The sequence below is a fragment of the Portunus trituberculatus genome, chromosome 45 (genome assembly GCF_017591435.1).
Source record: "Portunus trituberculatus isolate SZX2019 chromosome 45, ASM1759143v1, whole genome shotgun sequence".
Lineage (NCBI taxonomy): Eukaryota > Metazoa > Arthropoda > Malacostraca > Decapoda > Portunidae > Portunus > Portunus trituberculatus.
Window position 1 is genome coordinate 9,717,480 of NC_059299.1, and position 20,000 is coordinate 9,737,479.

General features: G+C 43.3%; 2 protein-coding genes across 3 annotated transcripts in view; one reads left to right on the forward strand and one right to left on the reverse strand.

Annotated features, from left to right (window-relative positions):
* LOC123519481 (mucin-5AC-like) overlaps positions 1-1,437 on the forward strand; it is an 8,610-nt gene extending 7,173 nt beyond the window's left edge. The window contains exon 4 of the mRNA XM_045280821.1: positions 911-1,437. Coding sequence (XP_045136756.1) covers positions 911-1,389 — 479 coding nt within the window. The 3' untranslated portion in view covers positions 1,390-1,437. The remainder of the gene's footprint in view (positions 1-910) is intronic.
* Positions 1,438-4,961: 3,524 nt separating this feature from the next.
* The window catches only part of LOC123519480 (inactive ubiquitin carboxyl-terminal hydrolase MINDY-4B-like), a 28,834-nt gene continuing 13,795 nt past the window's right edge, over positions 4,962-20,000 (reverse strand). Inside the window, exons 3-12 of one of the 2 annotated variants that reach the window (XM_045280819.1) lie at positions 14,211-14,339; positions 11,104-11,192; positions 10,747-10,970; positions 10,036-10,201; positions 9,565-9,630; positions 9,303-9,373; positions 8,830-8,977; positions 7,949-8,148; positions 7,321-7,449; positions 4,962-6,883 (exon numbers count right to left, since the gene is read on the reverse strand). In XM_045280819.1, coding sequence (XP_045136754.1) covers positions 6,835-6,883; positions 7,321-7,449; positions 7,949-8,148; positions 8,830-8,977; positions 9,303-9,373; positions 9,565-9,630; positions 10,036-10,201; positions 10,747-10,970; positions 11,104-11,192; positions 14,211-14,339 — 1,271 coding nt within the window. In that variant the 3' untranslated portion in view covers positions 4,962-6,834. The remainder of the gene's footprint in view (positions 6,884-7,320; positions 7,450-7,948; positions 8,149-8,829; positions 8,978-9,302; positions 9,374-9,564; positions 9,631-10,035; positions 10,202-10,746; positions 10,971-11,103; positions 11,193-14,210; positions 14,340-20,000) is intronic. The other variant, XM_045280820.1, reaches the window with a different exon arrangement.

Sequence of the window (20,000 nt, forward strand, 5' to 3'; positions counted from 1 at the left end):
TTCCATACTTATTATGCTTACTATTTGGTGATTTTATACAGCTTCAGGAACTTATGTGGGGGTTAAAATAGTGAAGATTATGGCCATTAATCTTCTGACCTCCATAGACCCTTCCTAATGTATATAAAATCGTCTAATCATGCACAAAACTCGAGATGAAAGTGCGTCCCAATACTGAAGGGGTTAAGGGCGTGTTCCTCCTGCTGGTGTCAGGGTGTGGTAGGAGTGTTGCTTGGTTCCAGTTTTCTTTCTTGACTGTGACACAAAAGCACTGCATGAAATGTTTACGAGGGTTTCTTTGAACGGATTAGAAGAGTATTGTCTTTCTTGTGTGTAGCTTGTTTAATGTTCAGAGGTGACTGTTGAACCATGAGATAAGTTTGTAAGTCAAGAATCATGTATCGCAAGCTCTCATTTTCTTGGGTGTTTGTTTTGATATTTAATAATGCAAGATCCCTTTTAACCCCTTCAGTACTTTTGCCATGAGTTTTGTATGTGGTTAAACCCTTTTATTGACATTAGGAAGGGTGTATGGAGATCAGAAGATTAATGGTCAGAGTCTTCCATTATTATAATCCTCACATAAATTTGTGAAGCCGTGAAAAATGACCAACTAGTAACCAGAATGAATATAAAAACGTGCCATGATAATGAAGGGGTTAAACTATTATTAGAGTCATGAAAATGCCTTTGAAACCAAAAATTCCACTATAGTTTTCAAAAGGAGAATCATGAAAAGGACCATTGAAACCATTTACTACTTGCACTACAACCTCTTAAACTATTCCTTGAATCATGAAAACATCCTTGAAAGCCCCAACAATTTCCACCATCCATTGAGGTAGCGCTGAGACATTTGAGAGCGTCAATACTGCTCTCATATCCCCTCTTAACCCTCACGCCTTTTCAGATAACCCATCAGATAGCACCACATTCCCCCCACCACCCACCTTCCCCACCACGCCCCCCGCCAAGTACATCAACCCGCCTCCAGGACTCAACCCGTCCCGCCCTACCTTCTTCAGTTACTCCACTGCAAGTTACAACATTCCACGCTCGAAGACTCCTCCTCCAAGCTCAGCCCAATCTTCCCGGGCCACTCCGCCTCTCTCCCTCTCCCTCAGCATTCCTCTGAAGGATACACTCTCGTCGCAAGAGCAGAAGGAACTGTTTGATTACCTTCGAAGGACTCTGAGACGTGGTGGCGAGGGGCAGTTAGGTGAAGGAGTCCTTAGTAAGCTCGCTCTGCAGGATACGGCTTCCTCCCTCCCCACCATCGCCCGTCAGCAGTCACAGGGTGTTGTAAGGGAGGTTCTGTCAGCCACCCCCGTCGTCAGCGCCCCGTCGTTAGTACTATTGACGGGGGATTTGTTGATGGCGGCACGATAAACGGCGGGATCATCAACGCAGAGGCCCTTCAGGGAATCATTGATCTCGGGTTGCTGAAGAAGGAACACGTGTCACTCTGATCAACAATGCTTTCACTAATGACGGAGGCGCTGGCGGAGGCAACCGAGCCCTTGAAAAACTACAAATCAAACATCCTGCGCAGGAATCCTCAGTGCAGAGTTTGTCAAATGGCAGTAAAGGCGTCACTCTAATCAACAACGCTTTCACAACTGACGGAGGCACTAACGGAGGTAACTCGGCCCTTCAAAAACTGCAAATCAAGAATAGTGCGCAGGAACCCTCAGTGCAGAATTCTGAAAGGCTCCAAGGACCTCCCCGGCAGGACACGGTGAAGGGCGTCAGGCTGGGTGAGGTCCTGCACTATATACCGTCCCCTGACTTGTCCACCGGGAGGCCGCGACAGGTGGGCGGTGGCGTCTCCCAGGACACCCACGCCACCCCACGCCCACAGCCTGAAGGAAAGAGTGACCACCTGCGCTCCTCTGCCCTCACCTCTCAGCCTGCACCTACCCACCCGTCAGCCCGCGCCGCCAGCCCTGCCCCCAGCCCCGCCCCCTTCAGTAATTCACCGCCGCGCCACACGCTGGGTTTTGGCGGAACGCATGAAAGTAAAAGTAGTAAAAGTAGTGGAGTTATTAGGAGCAGCAGCAATAACAGTAACAGTAACAATAACGAACAACAACAACAACAACAACAACAACAACAACAACAACAACAACAATAAGAAGAAGAATAACATTAGAACCAATGTAATTTTTAGCAGCAATAACAACAACAACAACAACAACAATAACAACAACAACAATAACAACAATAACAATAACATTAACCACCATCATAACAGCAACAACAACAACAACAACAACAACAACAACAACAATAATAGCAACATTAGAACCAATGTCCTTTTTAGCAATAACAACAACAACCACAACAACATTAACCGCCACCATAACAACCACAACAACAACAACAACAACAACAACAACAACAACAACAACAATAACAACAACAATAACCACCACAATAACAACCACCACCACCACAACAACAACAACAACAACAATAACAACAACAACAATAACCACCACCATAACAACCACAACAACCACCACAACAACAACAATAAAAACAACAACAACAACAACAACAACAACAGGAACAACCTCACCCCACCCACGTCACCACGCCCCTCCCCAACCCCCTCCACGCCTTCCCCAACGCTCCTCCCTCTTCATTCAATCCAACACCCTCACCCCAACCCCCACCAACCACAAGACGCCCCTGGAGCCCCCAGCATTCGAGGACCTCCCCCCCTTTGCCCCTTCAGGAGTCCCATCGAAATCCTAACCAGCTCTCAACCTCACGTCCTTCTCCTTCGCCTCCTTCAGGATTCGTGAGACAGAACGGAAGGATTTTAGGAACTTTTGAATCTCAGAGGCATCCTACACCTCCTCCTCCTCCTCCTTTTGTTACTCCTCCTCCTCCTCCTCCTCCTCCTTCTCTTCCTTCTCCTCCTCGTGCCCTAAGTACTTCCGTCACACCTCCTCCTCCTCTTCCTTCGCTTCCTTCTTCTCCTCGTCCTCCTAGTCCTCGTTCTCTTCCATCTCTTCCTCCTCCTTCTCCTCGTCCTACTCTTCGTCCTCCTCCTCCTCCTCGTCCTTCTCCTCCTAGACCTCTTCCTTCTCCTCGTCCCACTCTTCGTCCTCCTCCTCATCGTCCTCCTCCTCCTCCTGCTCCTCCTCGTCTTCGTTCTTCTCCTCCTCCTTCTCGTCCTTCTTCTTCTCGTCCTCCTCCCCATCCTCCTTCTCGTCTTCTTTCTTCTTCTCGTCCTCGTCCTTCTCCTTCTCCTCCTCCTCCTCCTCCTCCTCCTCCTCCTCCTCCTCCTCCTCCTCCTCCTCCTCCTCCTCCTCCCCTTCCTTCTCCTCCTTCTGTTCGTTCTCATCCTTCTCTCCAGTTTCGTTCTCGTTCATCTTCTCCTCCTCCTTCTTCTCCTTCTCCACGTCCTCTCCTTCCTCGCCCTCCTCCATCTCCTCGTCCTCCTCCCTCTCCTTCTCCTCCTCGTCTCACCACTCTCATCCCCTCGCCCTCTCCACCACCCTCACTCAGATCCCACCCCTCTCACCCACTCACGTCATCACCACCACCACCACTACACATCACATCCCACACACCACCACGTCCCTTCACCCTCACCACCACTCCTTCACGTGGCTCCTTCTCTTTCTTCGCTTTGCATCCTACCACTCTCTCCCCACTCCACCTCTCCCTTGAATCTCCTTCTTTTCATTCCTCCCCTCCTCCCTCTGTCACCATCCTGCCACATCACGGAAGGTTCCTCCCATTTGAGTCTCTCCCTTCGTCAGTATCTCCTGAAGATGTTGAGCCGAAGTTACACGAAGGGCCTCCTCTTATCCCTACGCCAATCGATCGCCACTTCCGCACCTTCGGGAGACTCAGGTTGTAGTTAGAGTCGTCTGTGCGTCGTCAGGAGTGTAGATTTAGTTCTTAGTGTCAGTAATGCGTGGAGGAAGGTGTGTGTGTGTGTGTGTGTGTGTGTGTGTGTGTGTGTGTGTGTGTGTGTTTAACTTATTTGAGTATTTTTCGCCCGAGTCTTTTTAACTCTTTCACTGCTGCAACTGTTATTTTGTACTATAGTCTCATAAATAGCTATGTAGACAAGATCTTCTCATCCTCCCCTTTCTTTCTCTAAGTCTCTTCATCACTTTCACTGCCAGATGATTATTTTTCCATGACCACGTACGAATTCCAGACGCCCTTTTGTGCTAGTCTCGTGAATAATAACTATGCAGAAATGATTACCGTACTCTCTCCCCATTTTCTGCGTCGATGCTCTCGTTCCAGCGGTGTGAGTGTGAAGGAAGGACCGCAACATGGAAAAAGTGTGTGAGTTTTTGGCTTTACTGTACAGATTGTGCCTTATGTCCTCGTGTCGGTAATAAAATAGTATTAATCAGACACCCATTCTTACCTGTTATTAAGATTCAAAGAACTTTATTAGGTGTTCATGTTGACGTTAATATACTTTTCCTGAGTTATTGCCTACTTTATTGTACCGTGTTGTGTTTCTATTACTTTTTGGTACGTAGAAATATTAATCACACAACCATTCTTACCTGTTGTCAGGATTCAGGAAATATTACCAAGTGTTCAGATTGTCTTTAACTCATTTTTTTTTTCAATATGGTCTTATCCGTCTTGTTTCTTTTCGTATATCTATACATATTCCTGTTTTTACTGTAAAGTACTAACCAGTCACTCATTCTTACCTGTTATCAAGATTCAGAAAACGTTACCTGATATCCAAATTGTCCTAAACACTCTTTTTTTCTAGTATATATTGCTATGTGTATTTTTTTTTTTTTTCCATTTTCATACCAAATGTAATACTCACGACTCTTGCCTCCTCCTGAAAGCAAAATTGCGAATGAGGTTCAGGAAAGGAGATAAGAGTTTTTAAGTTCGTACTAGTTAATTAGCTACGTTTCCCTTCAGGCAGCGCAGGGATGGAGAGAAACACGGACCAAAACTAATACCTTGTTGGTGTTCTCTATTCTGCTGCTACAGTTCAGTTGCTCCACCCAGCATGAATTTACAGCATCTTTACATTGATTATACACTACAATATTAGTCCGCCAGTCTGTTCAGGATAACTTGGCGAACATGCTCCTCCTTCTCACCAATCCAAGCCACGTGATTGGTTAGTCTTCGCCCCTTTAGTGACTCCGGGTTTGCTATTGGTCATTGTCCGTCCGGAGATGAATGTTATTGGCTCTCCATTGTTTCTCTGTGACGTCATTGGTTGGTCTGGTTGGTGTGTGATGGAGGAGGAGGGGTGTGTTCGCCAAGATAGCTGGAACAGAATGTAGTTGAGCACCGCACATCCCTTTCTTTGGTCAGGTGTGTGTGGCAACCTGGAGGAAGCCCCAGCGCTACTCAGGGACACACACACACACACACACACACACACACACACACACACACACACACACACACAGAACTTACTCCCTATGTGTATTACACTGGCCGGGCAAAACTAACTCTTTCTCGTACTTCCAACTCAATTCCTAACTCCCAAACAGCTCTAAGCGTCAAGTTTGAGGAAGCAAATATCGTAATCTCGAGACAAAAGCCCATAATTCTTCAACGCTTTGCTCTCTCACACCAGGACAGTTTTCAAAGGTGACAGAGATGACTAGTTGACTTCTCTTGAGCGTCTTTTCAGTTAATGATGCAGAAGCCTCGTTAAATTATCACTTAAATCATGCAGAGATCTTAGTCACGTGCACTATAGCCTCTTCAGGGGAGTCAAAATAGAGACAAGGTTGAAATACTTTGCTCTCTCAACTGTACCATTTTCAAAGGCCACAGAGGTGGTGCAACATTTCTCATTGGTGTTCTCCCCACTGAATCCTTGTTTAACTATCACTAGAATCATACAGACACCCTTTGAATCACTAACCACATGTACCATAGCCCGTTCAACGTGACCAAGACAGAGACATGACGCCAAAACATTGAAGAACACGGGCTCGGAACACCAGGAACTCTATTCAGTCTTCTCATCAGTCTACGCAAAAATATCACTATGTATACAGTCCTACTTACGAAGCTTCCTATTTATACTGTGAGGCACTGGGTTAGGTTAGGGGCTTGGGAACACCTGTACATTATCTTCTGCAGGTGAACTGAACCCCTGGAGAATGAAAGAGAAATGAGAGAAAGAAAGATGGACGGATATATTGGTAATCCTGAAATGAAATGTTGGTTGAAGGACGCATAGAAGAGCTTAGGATTTGAAGGACAATCTGGGTTTAGAAGAAGAGCGAAGTTGCTGGAGGACAAGTAGGATTGGTCTGAAGGACTAGAAGAAGGTCTGGATGTGTAAAGGACTCGTAGGATGAACCGAAGGATCGTATCTGGAGCTGAGAGAAGGGTGGGGTTGAGGAAGGTGCACGATAGACTAAAGAACTTGTGTTGTGTGGAAGAAAGACTAGATGAGTGAAGGATTTGTAAGATAAGAGCTTGTCTGCAACTAAGAGAAGGACTGAGTGATCTTAGGATTTCTAACAGTCTGAGGAAAGAACAAGATGGACAGAAGGAAGGACTAGATGAGTGAAAGATCTGTTAAATTGAATGAAGGAATCTGTCTATCGCTGATGGAAAGACTGGATGGGTCGAAAGATCTTGTCTGGAGCTGAAAGAAGAGGTGGATGACTGTAGGACGTTTTGAACAAGCTGAAGGACTTGTCTCTGGCTGGAAGAAGGACTGTAGGACTAATAAAATGTAAGGGACTGTAATAGGGCTGGAAGAAGGTCGAGGAAAGGACTTCTTAGAGCTAAAATTTTCTCCTGAGGGTCGGGATGACGAAGGCGACGAGGAAGGGAGGAATGGGCGAGATGTTACACGTAGGGCGCAGTGCCGTTCCAGTTTACCTCAGCATCCATCCATCTGGAAAATAAGACACGTGGATTATTTCTTTTTCTTTTATTGGAGTGGCTAAGAAAGTCAAGGTTAGTATTGGTGTAGGTAACTTTCATTGTTCACTTTCAAGATGCTTCGTTTAAAATTGGTTGTTGAAGAGTTATTCATCTCTTTATTACATTCGATTTTTTTTTTTTTTTTGTAAGTGAAATATATCTTAAAAAGGTTTGATGTATATCGAAAAGTATCAGAAATTCATCGAGAATGTCTGAAAGCTATGAGAAAGAAGCTTGAAATTAACTGTAACAAACCTAACCACCAAAATTATGAGGTGAAGCTAATGAAATAAGAAAGATTGACTCAAAGTACCAGTGTGTGTGTGTGTGTGTGTGTGTGTGTGTGTGTGTGTGTGTGTGTGTGTGTGTGTGTGTGTGTGTGTGTGTGTGTGTGTGTGCGGGACTTACTTGGTATGGATGAGGTTCTCTAGGGGCGACAGCTGGTACTCCTCGCGGAAGGAAGGGGTTCTAGTGTCAATGGTGAGGATTGTGGTGGCATTTTGACTTGAGTTGGACGAGTAGTAGTACAAGTCGAATCTGTCAGTGCGATAAGTAGATAGTTAGATAAATAGATAAAAAGATAAATAGACTGATAGATGGATAGATAGATAGACAGATAGAAAGATGGGCTGTCACGTGTTGACTTGGTGGTTCATTGTAGCTTCCTTGTTTTCTCATGCTCTTGTTCTTCATCTGTACCTGCTGTTTATGGTTTATTAAAAGGTAAATGGATGAATGATAGACAGTTATACCTTAAAGCACCTCTCATACGTGACTGGTTGACATACCTGATTGATTGACATACCTGATCATTGACTGACTGACTAACAAACTAGGTAACTATCTGGGAAACTTTCCAATTAGACAACTGGTGAACTAACTACAATAGAACACAATCATTACACAAACCAGGAAACGAACCAACTGAGGAACTAACCACATCAAAACCCATTAACCAAACTAACGAAGACACACAGAAAAATACACCAACTAACAAAGCAAACTCCCGAACTAGCCATCCACCTTACCGCCTCACCTATTCTCGGCGTGGTAGTCCCTGATGAGGTCTCTGTTTGGGTTAAAGAGAATCCCGTAGGCGTCATTGCACCGCGTCACCCAGATAGGAAGGGAGGGAGTCTTGAGGCGCGATCCCACCACACCCGAGTCTCCGTCATGTCTCTTCCACACTAACAGCCCAACCTCCGCTCGCTGCAGGATCCCCGTCTTCGGCCGCGCCTAGAGGAGGTTGAGGTTAGGAAGCGATAGTATCAACGTATTCAAAAACGCTTTGTTCTCTGTTTCGCTCTTTCTTTCACCCCCACGACGATTTTTAAAGACCAAATGGATGATGAGCCGTGTTCTCTAGAGTGTTCTTCCTGTTAATAGTGTAAAAATCTTATTAACCCCTTCAATATTGGGACACATTTTTTTTACTTTGAGATCTGTGTACGATTAGACCATTTTATTGACATTAGGAAGGCGCTATGGAGGTCAGAATATTAATAGCTACAGTCTTCACTATTTTAATCCCTCACACAAGTATCTGAAGCTGTATAAAGTCCCCAAATAGTAAACAGAATCAATATGGAAATGCGTCATGGTACTGAATGGGTTAAACTCTTCTCTAGAACCATTAAACACAATTATGAACCCGTGCAAGTTAAACTATAGCAGAGCTTTTGAAAGTGGTCGAGGTGCAGCGCAGAAGTATTGCAGAATGTGAGCCAAAGAGTTAATTTTCTTGTTCATTTTCTATGTATTTACTCCTCTACCTGTTTTTAAAGATTTATTGTCTCCTTATCCATTTTCTACTTTTTCTACGTCTGCCTGTCAATATATATCCTATCTTTCTCCCTGTCCACTTCCTGTCCTTGTCCGTTTTTATGTCCTCTTGTTGTCCCTCATCTGCGCACTCACCATGGTATTCTCGTCTCCCTCGTAGATGATGCCGTTGTGGAGGTGATGCGTGGCCCGGCCTGTCAGCAGCAGTGTTACCAGACAGGGGTGGATGCTGCCGTTCGTCTGGATCAGCGGGTGTGTCTCTCCTGACATGTCTTCTTGTAACCTGAGGATAGGAAGGTGGGTGGGTTTTAGTTTGAGTCTCCATTGATTTTTTTTCTAGGCTTTTTCCCTTTAGTCTTAAGTTCTTTTCTCCTGGTCCTCTTCCACCTCTTCTTTCTTTTTCTTCATTATTTTCCTATTTATTCTCCTGTTGCTAATTCTACTTCCGTTCCCGTTTTTCCTTCTAATGTTCTTTCTCTTTCTCTTCCTATTCTCCGGTTATTACTTTTACTTAAGCTTGTTCTTCCATTTATTGCCCTTACTACTACTACTGTTACTACTACTACTACTACTACTACTACTACTACTACTACTACTACTGTACTCACAAGGGGAATGTCCTGGAGAGAACAATGCTATACAGAAAGAGAAGCATCCCGTGGTGTCCCTCCGTCACCATCTGAAAGAGTTTAGTAGTTCGGTATTAGAAAGAATTTAGTAGCGAGTGTGTTACTGTGTGTATTTTGTATCATCTTTGTTTTCATCGCTTTTGTTTGTAGTTATTTGTATATTTAAGAGATTTTTTGTGCCTTAGAGAGAGAGAGAGAGAGAGAGAGAGAGAGAGAGAGAGAGAGAGAGAGAGAGACTTACCTCAAACAAATACTTCTTTATGGTAAACTTCACCTCTTCATAACTGCCAAGCTGGAAAACCACAATCTGGGACAAACAAATCACGAGAATGTCAATATATAGAAAAAATGAAAGGACAATTAACTGAGAACATGAAGAATATATAAACACGTAAAGAATCCACGAATTTATGTAGTCTTCGAACACTGGAAAGATAATAATGACGCAGGAGGAGAAGAAGGAAGAGGAGAAGAAGGAGGAAGAAGAAGAGGAAGAGAACAGCAACAATCACAGCAACATCAATAATAACAGGAATATCTTTACCAACAACAACATTTCACGTTAATATGAGCCAGTCACTTACTAACTTCAAATAAGTAAGAAATAGAAATAATAATGATAATCCGTTCGTAATTTCTACACTTCAAATAATCAGTCGTTTCTGATCTCCACACTTCACTTCAAATACTGAGTCATGGTCCACCCTCTCACCTTCTCCGTGCATCCGTCGTTCATGTACTGAGGGTCGTCACTGCTGTTCACCTCACTGTGCGCCAGACAGAGAACAGCGCCCTGCCTACCGCCTGCCGTCCACAGCATGTCACTCAACGCCCCCAGCAGCGCCTCCACCTGCGCCGCCCGCGTCGTGCGTAGCAATCTGGAAAAAGCTGCCATTAGAGAGAGAAAGGGGAAAGGATAGAAGGGAGGGACCTGAAGAGCTACCATCGTAAAATTGGATTATAGTCTCTTAATTTACTTCTACTTTGTCATCACTGAGTTAGGACAGGTATTTTGAAACGCTTGACACACATCTCTCTCTCTCTCTCTCTCTCTCTCTCTCTCTCTCTCTCTCTCTCTCTCTCTCTCTCTCTCTCTCTCTCTCTCTCTCTCTCTTGTTCGCAGTCTGAAACGCTTCACTCTCATAACAATATTCCAAGCCCATAGGTGATTAAACGAGTTTTCAAGACAGTTTTCCCTGTTGATAATGTAGAACTCTTATTGATACGTCGTGAAAAGAATAAAAAAGCATCCTTGAAAACCCATATCACTTGATCCAGAGCCTTTGGAAAGCAGTGGAGGTGAGGTGAGGGACGACGTGGAAGTGTCTAAAAATCAGGAGTTTCAAAGGATCACAGAAAACGGAAACGAAAAACTGCGGAACAAGTCAATGAGGAAAGGAAATCGAATATCTCTCATCCTTACTTTGGCACATCCCCAACGGAGCCGAGTTTCCTGGAGCTGAAGAGGAGATGTTTGAGCACGAACGCCTGCACACACATCACGAACCCCTTGGTACTGGAGTTCGGAACCCGCAGGCCGTAAGCTTGAGCCGTGCCCGCGTCGTAGAAGGTGAAGGGATGGTCCAGCCACTCGCCCAAAGAAAATGGGTGAATGTCTGCCGCCCCAAACACCACCGTCCGGAGCTCCTGTAGACAGAGAGAGAGAGAGAGAGAGAGAGATGCAATTAACAGTCGTGCATGAGAGAAACCCGGAAACTATATGATTGCCGTATTAAAAACACACACACACACACACACACACACACACACACACACTCACCATAGCCGTCTCTTGTGTTATTGGCTCCGCTCCGACTATGGAAACGCGTCGTATACATGATCTGCTTCTGCTGGGGTACAAAACGTGCTCTGTGGAAGAAGAGAGGAAGGGCACGTGTTAGAAGGAAGAGGAGGAAGAGGAAGACATGGAGGAGAGGAAGAAGAGATCAACCACTCGTAAAAGGAAGAAAGAAAACAATATATACTCAACTTAAATAAACTTGACAAACACTACCTTACTAATTTAATCTCTTATATTTTCATCTTATCGATATAGAGGAAATGGAGAGAGTGACGAAGGTGAGGCGAGGTGAGGGGAAGGTGAGTGTGAGAGGTGCGTGAGGTGAAGTGAGTGGAGGTAGTGGAGAGGTGGAAAAAAAGGAACAAATTTGAATGTTGCGTGATTTGAACCTAGGGAGAAAGATTGGAAGTGATGTTTTTTTGTATTGACTTTTAACTTTCTTCTTTCGCCTTACGTGAGTCATTTGAGCGAGAGAGCGAGGGAGGAAATCTGTAATAAGACGAGACCTGAAGCCTGATTGTTTCCCCATGATGGATTCGATGACAGAGAGACAAAAGGAAACGCGGAGAGATTGTAAGATTTGGTGTGAAAGAGATCTGGGACGTGAGAGATTATGAAACGTATCGAAAAGATCTGAGGAATAGTGAGGTGGTATGGAAATTTTGGAGTTTATGCTTGAATGGCCTGAGGAATTACGAAATTATTTGAAATATTGTACCGAAAAGATCTGGGACTTGAAAGACTGTGAAGGGTAGCGAAGCAGTTTGAGGAATTGCTTATCTGAGGTATATACCGAAATTATCTGAAATGAACGAGAACTTCTGAACATGCCAAGGAAAGATCTGAAAAAAAAAGATGCCCGAATCATGTGTTTATACCGAAAAGATCAGAAATTTACGTGAAAGATCTGAACGTGTCTTGAACGAAAGATCTGGAAACAACGAAATTATCTGAAGAATGCCAATAAAATCCGAAGTTTATTCCGAAAGAAATGTCTGGTTTACCCGAAGATATATCAGATTTGTACCGGAATTATCTGAAGGTGTATAAAAAAAGAAGAAAATCTGAAAAAAAACATAGTTATCTTTTCGTAAACGTTATGGAAAAAAAATATATGGATCACCAAGATGTGTGTGTGTGTGTGTGTGTGTGTGTGTGTGTGTGTGTGTGTGTGTGTGTGTGTGCGCGCGCGTAAATATATAATGACAAGAAAGTTTTATTTCCATCTGTTTCTTTTTTTATGCAAAGGCTAAATGAAACAAATCATGCACATTCCTCAAGCAATAAACACGAGTATTTCCTCTCATGCATGCAAAAGTTTTAGATACAAAAGGATTAAACGTTTACTATTTAATTCCATGCATGTGTTCAAATGTTTCCCTGTCATGCAAGAATATTTAGTGCATGTCATTAAATCCTGGGTACGCTGCAGGGAATCTGAACACACAAGCGAATGTTTAAATAGTGTTTGGCTGAAATGTTAAAGTGTTTGGGTTAAATTTATTGGGGTGTGTGTGGAAAAAAAGGTGTTTTGTGTGAAATATTTGAGTTTGGATAAAAATGTAACCTCTTCAGTACCATGACGCGTTTTCATGTTGATTCTTCTTACTATTTGGAGATTTTATACACCTTCAGAAAATTATGTGGGGGTCAAAATAGTGAGGATTCTGGTCATTAATCTTGTAACTTCCATAGACTCTTCCTAATGTCAATAAAATCGTCTAATCATACCCAAAACTCAAGGTAATAAAATAAAAAGCGTCAAAGTACTGAAGAGCTTAAGGTGTTTGGTTGATAAATTCTGGTGTTTTGTTGAAGAATTGATTCGTTAATGAAAATGTAATGTTTTGGTTGGACATTTTGGAGTTTGTGTGAAGGATTGGATGTGTTCCGTGAAAATACAAGCATTTGGGGGAAATTTTGTACTTTTGGATAAAAAAAAGTGCATTAGTAAATTTTATAGTGTTTAGGTGAATATTTTGGTGTTTGGTGCATTAAGGATATTTTGTTTATATACTCAGACACACACACACACACACACACACATACACATTCTCTCTCTCTCTCTCTCTCTCTCTCTCTCTCTCTCTCTCTCTCTCTACCCATTACGAGTCTCTATAATCACTCCATTTTCTACATTGCCAATACTACGTTTTCTACGCTCATTACGCTTTCTATGATACTACGAAGCGGTGACTCAACTAAATCTAGGCCACTTCAATTATAGGTAAGTTTAATCATTGCTTTATTTTCTATTGAGCTTGTTTATTCATCTATTGTACAACTATTGCGTTTAATTTTTACTGCGCGTTACAACTTATAGGTAGCGTGTGTGTGTGTGTGTGTGTGTGTGTGTGTGTGTGTGTGTGTGTGTGTGTGTGTGTGTGTGTGTGTGTGTGTGTGTGTGTGTATGATATGGGACAAAGGTGGTATTATGAGGGAATTTCATGGTGAGGGGAAGGAATAAATAGGGTTCCGTAGAAATGGAGCAAGGAGGTGGGAGGGTTAGGAAATGAAGAGGAATGGAGAAGAAATGAAGGGAGAGATACATTAATCATTCCTATAGACTGTGTAATGAATAAGAGAGAGAGAGAGAGAGAGAGAGAGAGAGAGAGAGAGAGAGAGAGAGTGTGTGTGTGTGTGTGTGTGTGTGTGTGTGTGTGTGTGTGTTGTGGGAAGGGAGAGACACGTTGATATAAACTGAGTGATGAATTATGAGTGAGTGAATGAATGTAAATAAACGAAGATGAAAAATTATGAAGAGAGAGAGAGAGAGAGAGAGAGAGAGAGAGAGAGAGAGTGTGTGTGTGTGTGTGTGTGTGTGTGTGTGTGTGTGTGTGTGTGTGTGTGTGTGTGTGTGTGTGTGTGTGTGTGTGTGTGTGTGTGTGTGTGTGTGTGTGTGTGTTTGTGTGTGTGTTTAGGTGAGCGTGGGTGGACGAAAAATTAGTGTGCTATGAAAAATGAGACGTAGGATGAATCTGAATATCTGTGGGTGTGAGTAAGAAAATGAATGAGTATGGGTGACGAATAATGAGTTGTAGGATGAGTGAGTAGGCGTGGGCGGGCGTGAGGTGGGCGGGACTCACTGTGCGGGCGGCGGGACACGTTGTTGACAGTGTTTTGCGTCTGCACCACCTTTTTAACCACCTTTTGGAAGCACCGCCGCCTCTCCGTCTTAAACTCATCCTCCTCCTCCTCTTGGCTCGCGGGCGCCTCTGTGGTGACAAATGGTTCAGTGGTAGAGACTGTACTTACCTGTGTGAGTGTCCGCTTACCTGTTTATCTACCTGTCTTATGCCTTACCTGTCTCGCTTATTTAGTTATTTGTCAGGGTAAGTTACCTTTCTTTTATCTATGGTTCAGTGGTAGGGGCTGTATTTACCTGTCTGAGTGTCCGCTTACCTGTTTGTCTACCTGTTTAGTATACTTGTCTGCCTCACCTGTCTCCCTTATCTAATCATTTGTCAGTGTCATTTACCTTTCTTTTATCTATGGCTCAGTGGTAGGGGCTGTATTTACCTGTGTGAGTTTCCGCTTACCTGTCTGTCTACCTGTCTTGTCTGCCTGGCTACCTCACCTGTCTCCCTTATTTAGTTATTTGTCGTGTGAGTTACCTTTCTTTTATCTATTTTATCTGATGTTAGCTATCCAATTATCTTTTCCTTCCTTACCTGTTCACCTGTCATTTTTTTTTACCTGTTTTTACCTGTGTCATCTAATCTTTCTTACCTGACTTCCTCTCTCTCCTATAGTTACCTGCTTATCTGTCCATCTACCTCGTTTATCTCTCTATCTATCTTCCTATCTTTCTTCCCTTGTCTGTTTTTTTTCATATATTTTCCTTGCCTTGTTACTTTTCTTTTTTCACTTTTCTCTATTCCCTTCCTCCTATTTGTTTCCCTTTTACATGTTATCTGCTTGTCTTGTTTTCTTATATTTCTCTTCTTGTGTCTTCCCTTTTCTTCTTTATTATCCTTTTTTGTTCTTTTCTCCTCACAAAGAAGTTAAGGATGATCTAAAAAATATGCAGTGGTTCTTTTTTTCTTTTGTTCCCTTGTGTTTCTTTTCTTCCTCTTCCTCCTCCTCCTCCTCCTCCTCCGCCCTCGCAAAGGTATGTTGTGATAATTAGTGTGCGTGTTTTATTACTCTTGTGATTATACGCTTTCAGTCTTTCTCTTTCTTTCCCTCTTTTCGCTTATTTTCCTCATTTTCCTTCATTCCTTTCTTTTTTCTTTTCAGCTTTCTTGTGGAGCGAGTACGCACACACACACACACACACACACACACACACACACACACACACACACACACACACACAGGACGGTGACGAAGACTAATGTGACTGGAAGGAGGAGGAGGAGGAGGAGGAGGAGGAGGAGGAGGAGGAAGAGCGAACTGGGTGTGGTCGATATGTTCGTGAAACTTTGTAGAGGAAACGAGGGGAGGTGGGAGAAGGTGAAGGAAAGAGGGTGAGGGGAAAGGTGAGGGGAAAGGTGATGGAGGAGAGAGGAGGGGGTGAGGTGAGTGATGGAGAAAGGAGGAGAGATGGTGTGAAGGGGAGGGTTGAAGGGAAGAGATGGAGGTGAAGGGAAGGGGTGAGGGGAGTGACTGGAGAGAAGGGAAGAGGAAAGGATGAAGGGGAGGAAGGAAGAGGTTTGCCTAGGTTGGATTTAGAAAGGTTAGGTTTGGTTTGACTAGGCTAGGTAAGTTGGGTCAGGTTAGGTTAGGTTAGGTTAGGTTAGGTAGTCAACTTTAATATATATTGTTTTGGGTAAGTTAAGTTTGGTTAGGTTGGATTTAGTAAGGTCAGGTTTGGTTACATTAGGTTACGTAGGTCAAGTTTAGTATGGATTGGCTAGGGTGGGTCAAGTAAGGAAAGGTTTGGTTACAAGTTAGGTTAGGTTGGGTTGGTTAGGTCAGGTCAAGTTTAGGAATGACAAGTGGAAACAGATAGTCATGTTTGATCCATAATTACGTGTAGGTCTGATGGCTTCGTGCATCTCCCTTGATTACTTATACGCTCCTCATCCCTTTATTTTATCCTTATTTATTCTTATTTTTCATGTATTTGGGTCACGGGAACAATATTTGCCGACAGAAGACACACCTTTATTACTTCGACATTATTCCGTCCTGAGCGAGGTGCCCTTACATCCCTGTTCAGATCCGGGTGCTCTTACCAGTGCTTTCCAGGATTTTCTATGGGCTTTTAAGAACTACCCAAAGATTTCTAGAGGTTTCCAAGAACTGGTAAGAGCTTCACATTGATTTTCAGCTTTTCAGGATCTTTTAGAGTCTTTTACGGATTTTCCAAGGCTAACCAGGGCTCCAGAGACAGTGTGTTCATGATATCTCTCCATCAACTTCACCTCCACGCAAACAACATTAGCTTTGAATACGAGAACTTGTTTTTCTTACAAATAACACGTTGGGCGATGCTTTATGGAACCTGGAGAGATAGCACGTGACTGGAGAAGGAGCAGGTGGAGAACGGGGTGGAGGAGGGTAGTTGTGGCCTACTTACCTCTCAAGGGCAAACCTCTCCTGACGAAACACTTAGATGAGGAGAGCAAATAGAATGAGATACGGAAACTACAAGAATGAGTAATAACAAGAGAACAAGAAAACAACAACAACAGCAACAGCAGCAGCAGCAGCAGCAGCAACAACAACAACAACAACAACAACAACAACAACAACAACAACAACAACAACAACAACAACAACAACAACAACAACAAAAATAACTACAACAACAACAACAACTACAACAACAATTATAAAAACATGCATATGTGCGTGTATAAAAGTAGCAAGAGAGAGAGAGAGAGAGAGAGAGAGAGAGAGAGAGGGCAGGAGTGAGGAGTGAGGGGAGACATGACGTGGCAAGGAACAAGAGACTCCTGGAAGCGCCTTTGTGTCTCCCCTCACTCACCCTGAACTCCGTAACCAGTGCAGGGCGGAGCGGGAACCCCATCCACTCGTCCCCCTATTCCCCTGGCTGCCCCTGACCCTGTGTATGTTTTTTTCCCTTCCTGACTCTCCCCGTAGCCTCTTCCCTCTCCCTAACCATCCCAACCCTCTCTCTCTCTCTACGCCACGTGGTTTCACTCTTTCACTCACTCTGCCGTGAATGAGAAACAATTGATGTTATGCATTGACGTCTCTTTCCCCTAACATTCCTAAGCGGCTTAATGCAAAGAATGTTCTTCTGAAACTCCAAAGCGACAAAGAGATGATAAAAGAGAACATTTGAATTCTTGAACTGTAAAAAGAATGCAGACGCAATCTAGACAGGAAGAACATTAAGATGAAAAGTTCTCGTTGGAAATCTATACAGCTAATCCTTCAATAAACCCAATGCCTCAAGAGCTCTACTTCTTCAGGGTACAGAAGAAACGAAGATTTAGCAGGAAATAAAACACCTTCTCTGAAAAACCTGAAAATAAGACGAAAAAGCCCAATCATTCTTTCCACTGATCGCTAAAACTCAATCTTTCACGAACCCTCAGTGCCCTAAGACCTCTACACCTTCAGAAGCCGCGAGAGAGATGAAGGAGGCCGCCCGGTGACTAGGTAGCGTCGCGTGGCCACTAACACGGTCCTGGAAATTGGCGGGCGAGGTCTGGAATTACAGTGCGCCCCGCGACGAGCCATGAATGAGGGTGCATCGACCTGCCCTGATCCTTCCTGACCTGACGAAGTGTTGGCGAAGAGACGAGGAGACAAGTTGGTAAGGGAGAGTTGGTGAGATGAGGGTGGAAAGGATGTTAACCTCTTCAGTACCATGACGTGTTTCCATAGTCATTCTGTTTACTATTTTCTTTTATTTTATACAGCTTCAGAAACTTATGTGGTGGATTAAAATAGTGAGGATTCTGGCCACTAATTCTGTAGCCTCCATAGACCCTTCATAATGTCAAAAACTCTAAATAGAAATGCGTTCCAGTACTGAAAGGGTTATGGTGTTGAAGTGAGAAAATTGAGGTGTTATTATTGTTGTTATTGTTCCTTAACGTCTTATATTTTTTATTTCTATTTCTTTCTACCTTATCCTCCTTCTCCTCGTCTTCTTCCTCCTCCTCTATTCGTTTTCTCACTTCCTTCCCTTCCCCCAAACTTTTTTCTTCCTTCTGCTACTCATTCCCCCACGCGTCCCTTCCCTTCTCGCTCCCTGACCCCTTCCTTCGTTTTCCTCCCCCTCATCAATCTCCCTTCTTATTTTTTTTCTTTCCCTTCTTCCTCCTCTATTTTCCTATTGCTCTTCCTTTCTCTCCTTTTTCCTACCTTCTTTTCGTCCTTCTTTTCCTTTTTTCCTTTTTTACCGTCCTTCTTTTCTTGCTTCCTTCATACCTTCTCTCTTTCTTTCCTTCCTTCCTTCCTTCCTTTATCTATTCATTCGTTTACTATTTTTATATTTCTTTCGTTCCTTTTTTCTTTTCTTCGCATCTTTCTCTTTTACTTGCTTTCACTTATACACTCATTTGATTCTTTTCCTTCCTTTCTTTCTACCTTTCTCTCTTTCTCTCTTTCACACTCACTCCCACTCTCACTCCCACATTTGCTCTAACTGCGACTAAAGCACGAAAAAGAATGAGAGAGGGAAAGAAAGAGCTAGAAAATATATACGATCGTAAAATGAGTAACAAAATGTAAGCAAATCTCATTTTAATTGCCAGTTCCTGTTTTCTCTCCCTCCCTCGTGGAATTAACAAAGAAAACGGAACACTGGCGTCACGAGAATGTGGTGAGAGCAAATACCAGGAAGAAAATAAAAGAAAAGAAAAGGTTAAAGGGAAATGATAATAATGACAATAATAACTTGGTACACAGACTTACGCAAAAGTTATTATTTCTGTTGTTGTTGTTGTGGTGGTGGTGATGGTGGTGGTGGTGGTGGTGGTGGTGGTGGAGGTGGTGGTGGTGGTGGTGGAGGAGTAAGAGTAGTTAGTAGAAGTAATGGTAGTTGTTGTTGTTATTGTTGTTGTTGTTGTTATGGTTGTTATTCATGTGTCTCTGTCTGTCTATCTGTTTTTTTTCTTCTTCTTCTTCTTCTTCTTCTTCTTCTTCTTCTTCTTCTTCTTCTTCTTCTTCTTCTTCTTCAATCAATGATCCACTTCCGGAGACAAAGGTGATATCATGACCCATATTATCAAGGTAAAATTCTCCTCCTCCTCCTCTTCCTCCTCCTCCTCCTCTTCCTCCTCCCCTCCTCCTCCTTCTCCTCCTCCTCTTCCTCCTCCTCCTCCTCCTTGTGAGTCATCGTTCTCTCCTCATTGACTTCTCTCTTTTCCTCCTCCTCAATTTCTTCTTCCTCTCCTTTTTTTTCTTCCTCCTCCTCCTCCTCCTCCTCCTCCTCCTCCTCCTCCTCCTCCTCCTCCTCCTCGCACATAGCTTTATAACGCCTATCTTATTAATACATTAAACCTGACACCTACACCAGGAGGAGGAGGAAGAGGAGGAGGAGGAGGAGGTGGAGGAGGAGGAGGAGGAAAAGGAGGAGGAGGAGGAGGAGAAGAATTGTTATAGAAAATGATACTATTGATAATATGAATAGAATAGAAGATGGACAGAAGATAACAAAGAAAGAAGGAAGGAAAAAGAGGAAGGAAAAGCCTGCAGAAGAAGAAGAAAGAAGAAGAAGAAGAAGAAGAAGAAGAAGAAGAAGAAGAAGAAGAAGAAGAAGAAGAAGAAGAAGAAGAAGAAGAAGAAGAAGAAGAAGAAGAAGAAAAACACATGAATAAAAGATGAACAAGAAGAAAAGACGTTGAGAAAGGAAAAAATACAAATGAGAGAGAGAGAGAGAGAGAGAGAGAGAGAGAGAGAGAGAGAGAGAGAGAGAGAGAGAGAGAGAGAAGGATGCGTGTCTCGTCTCT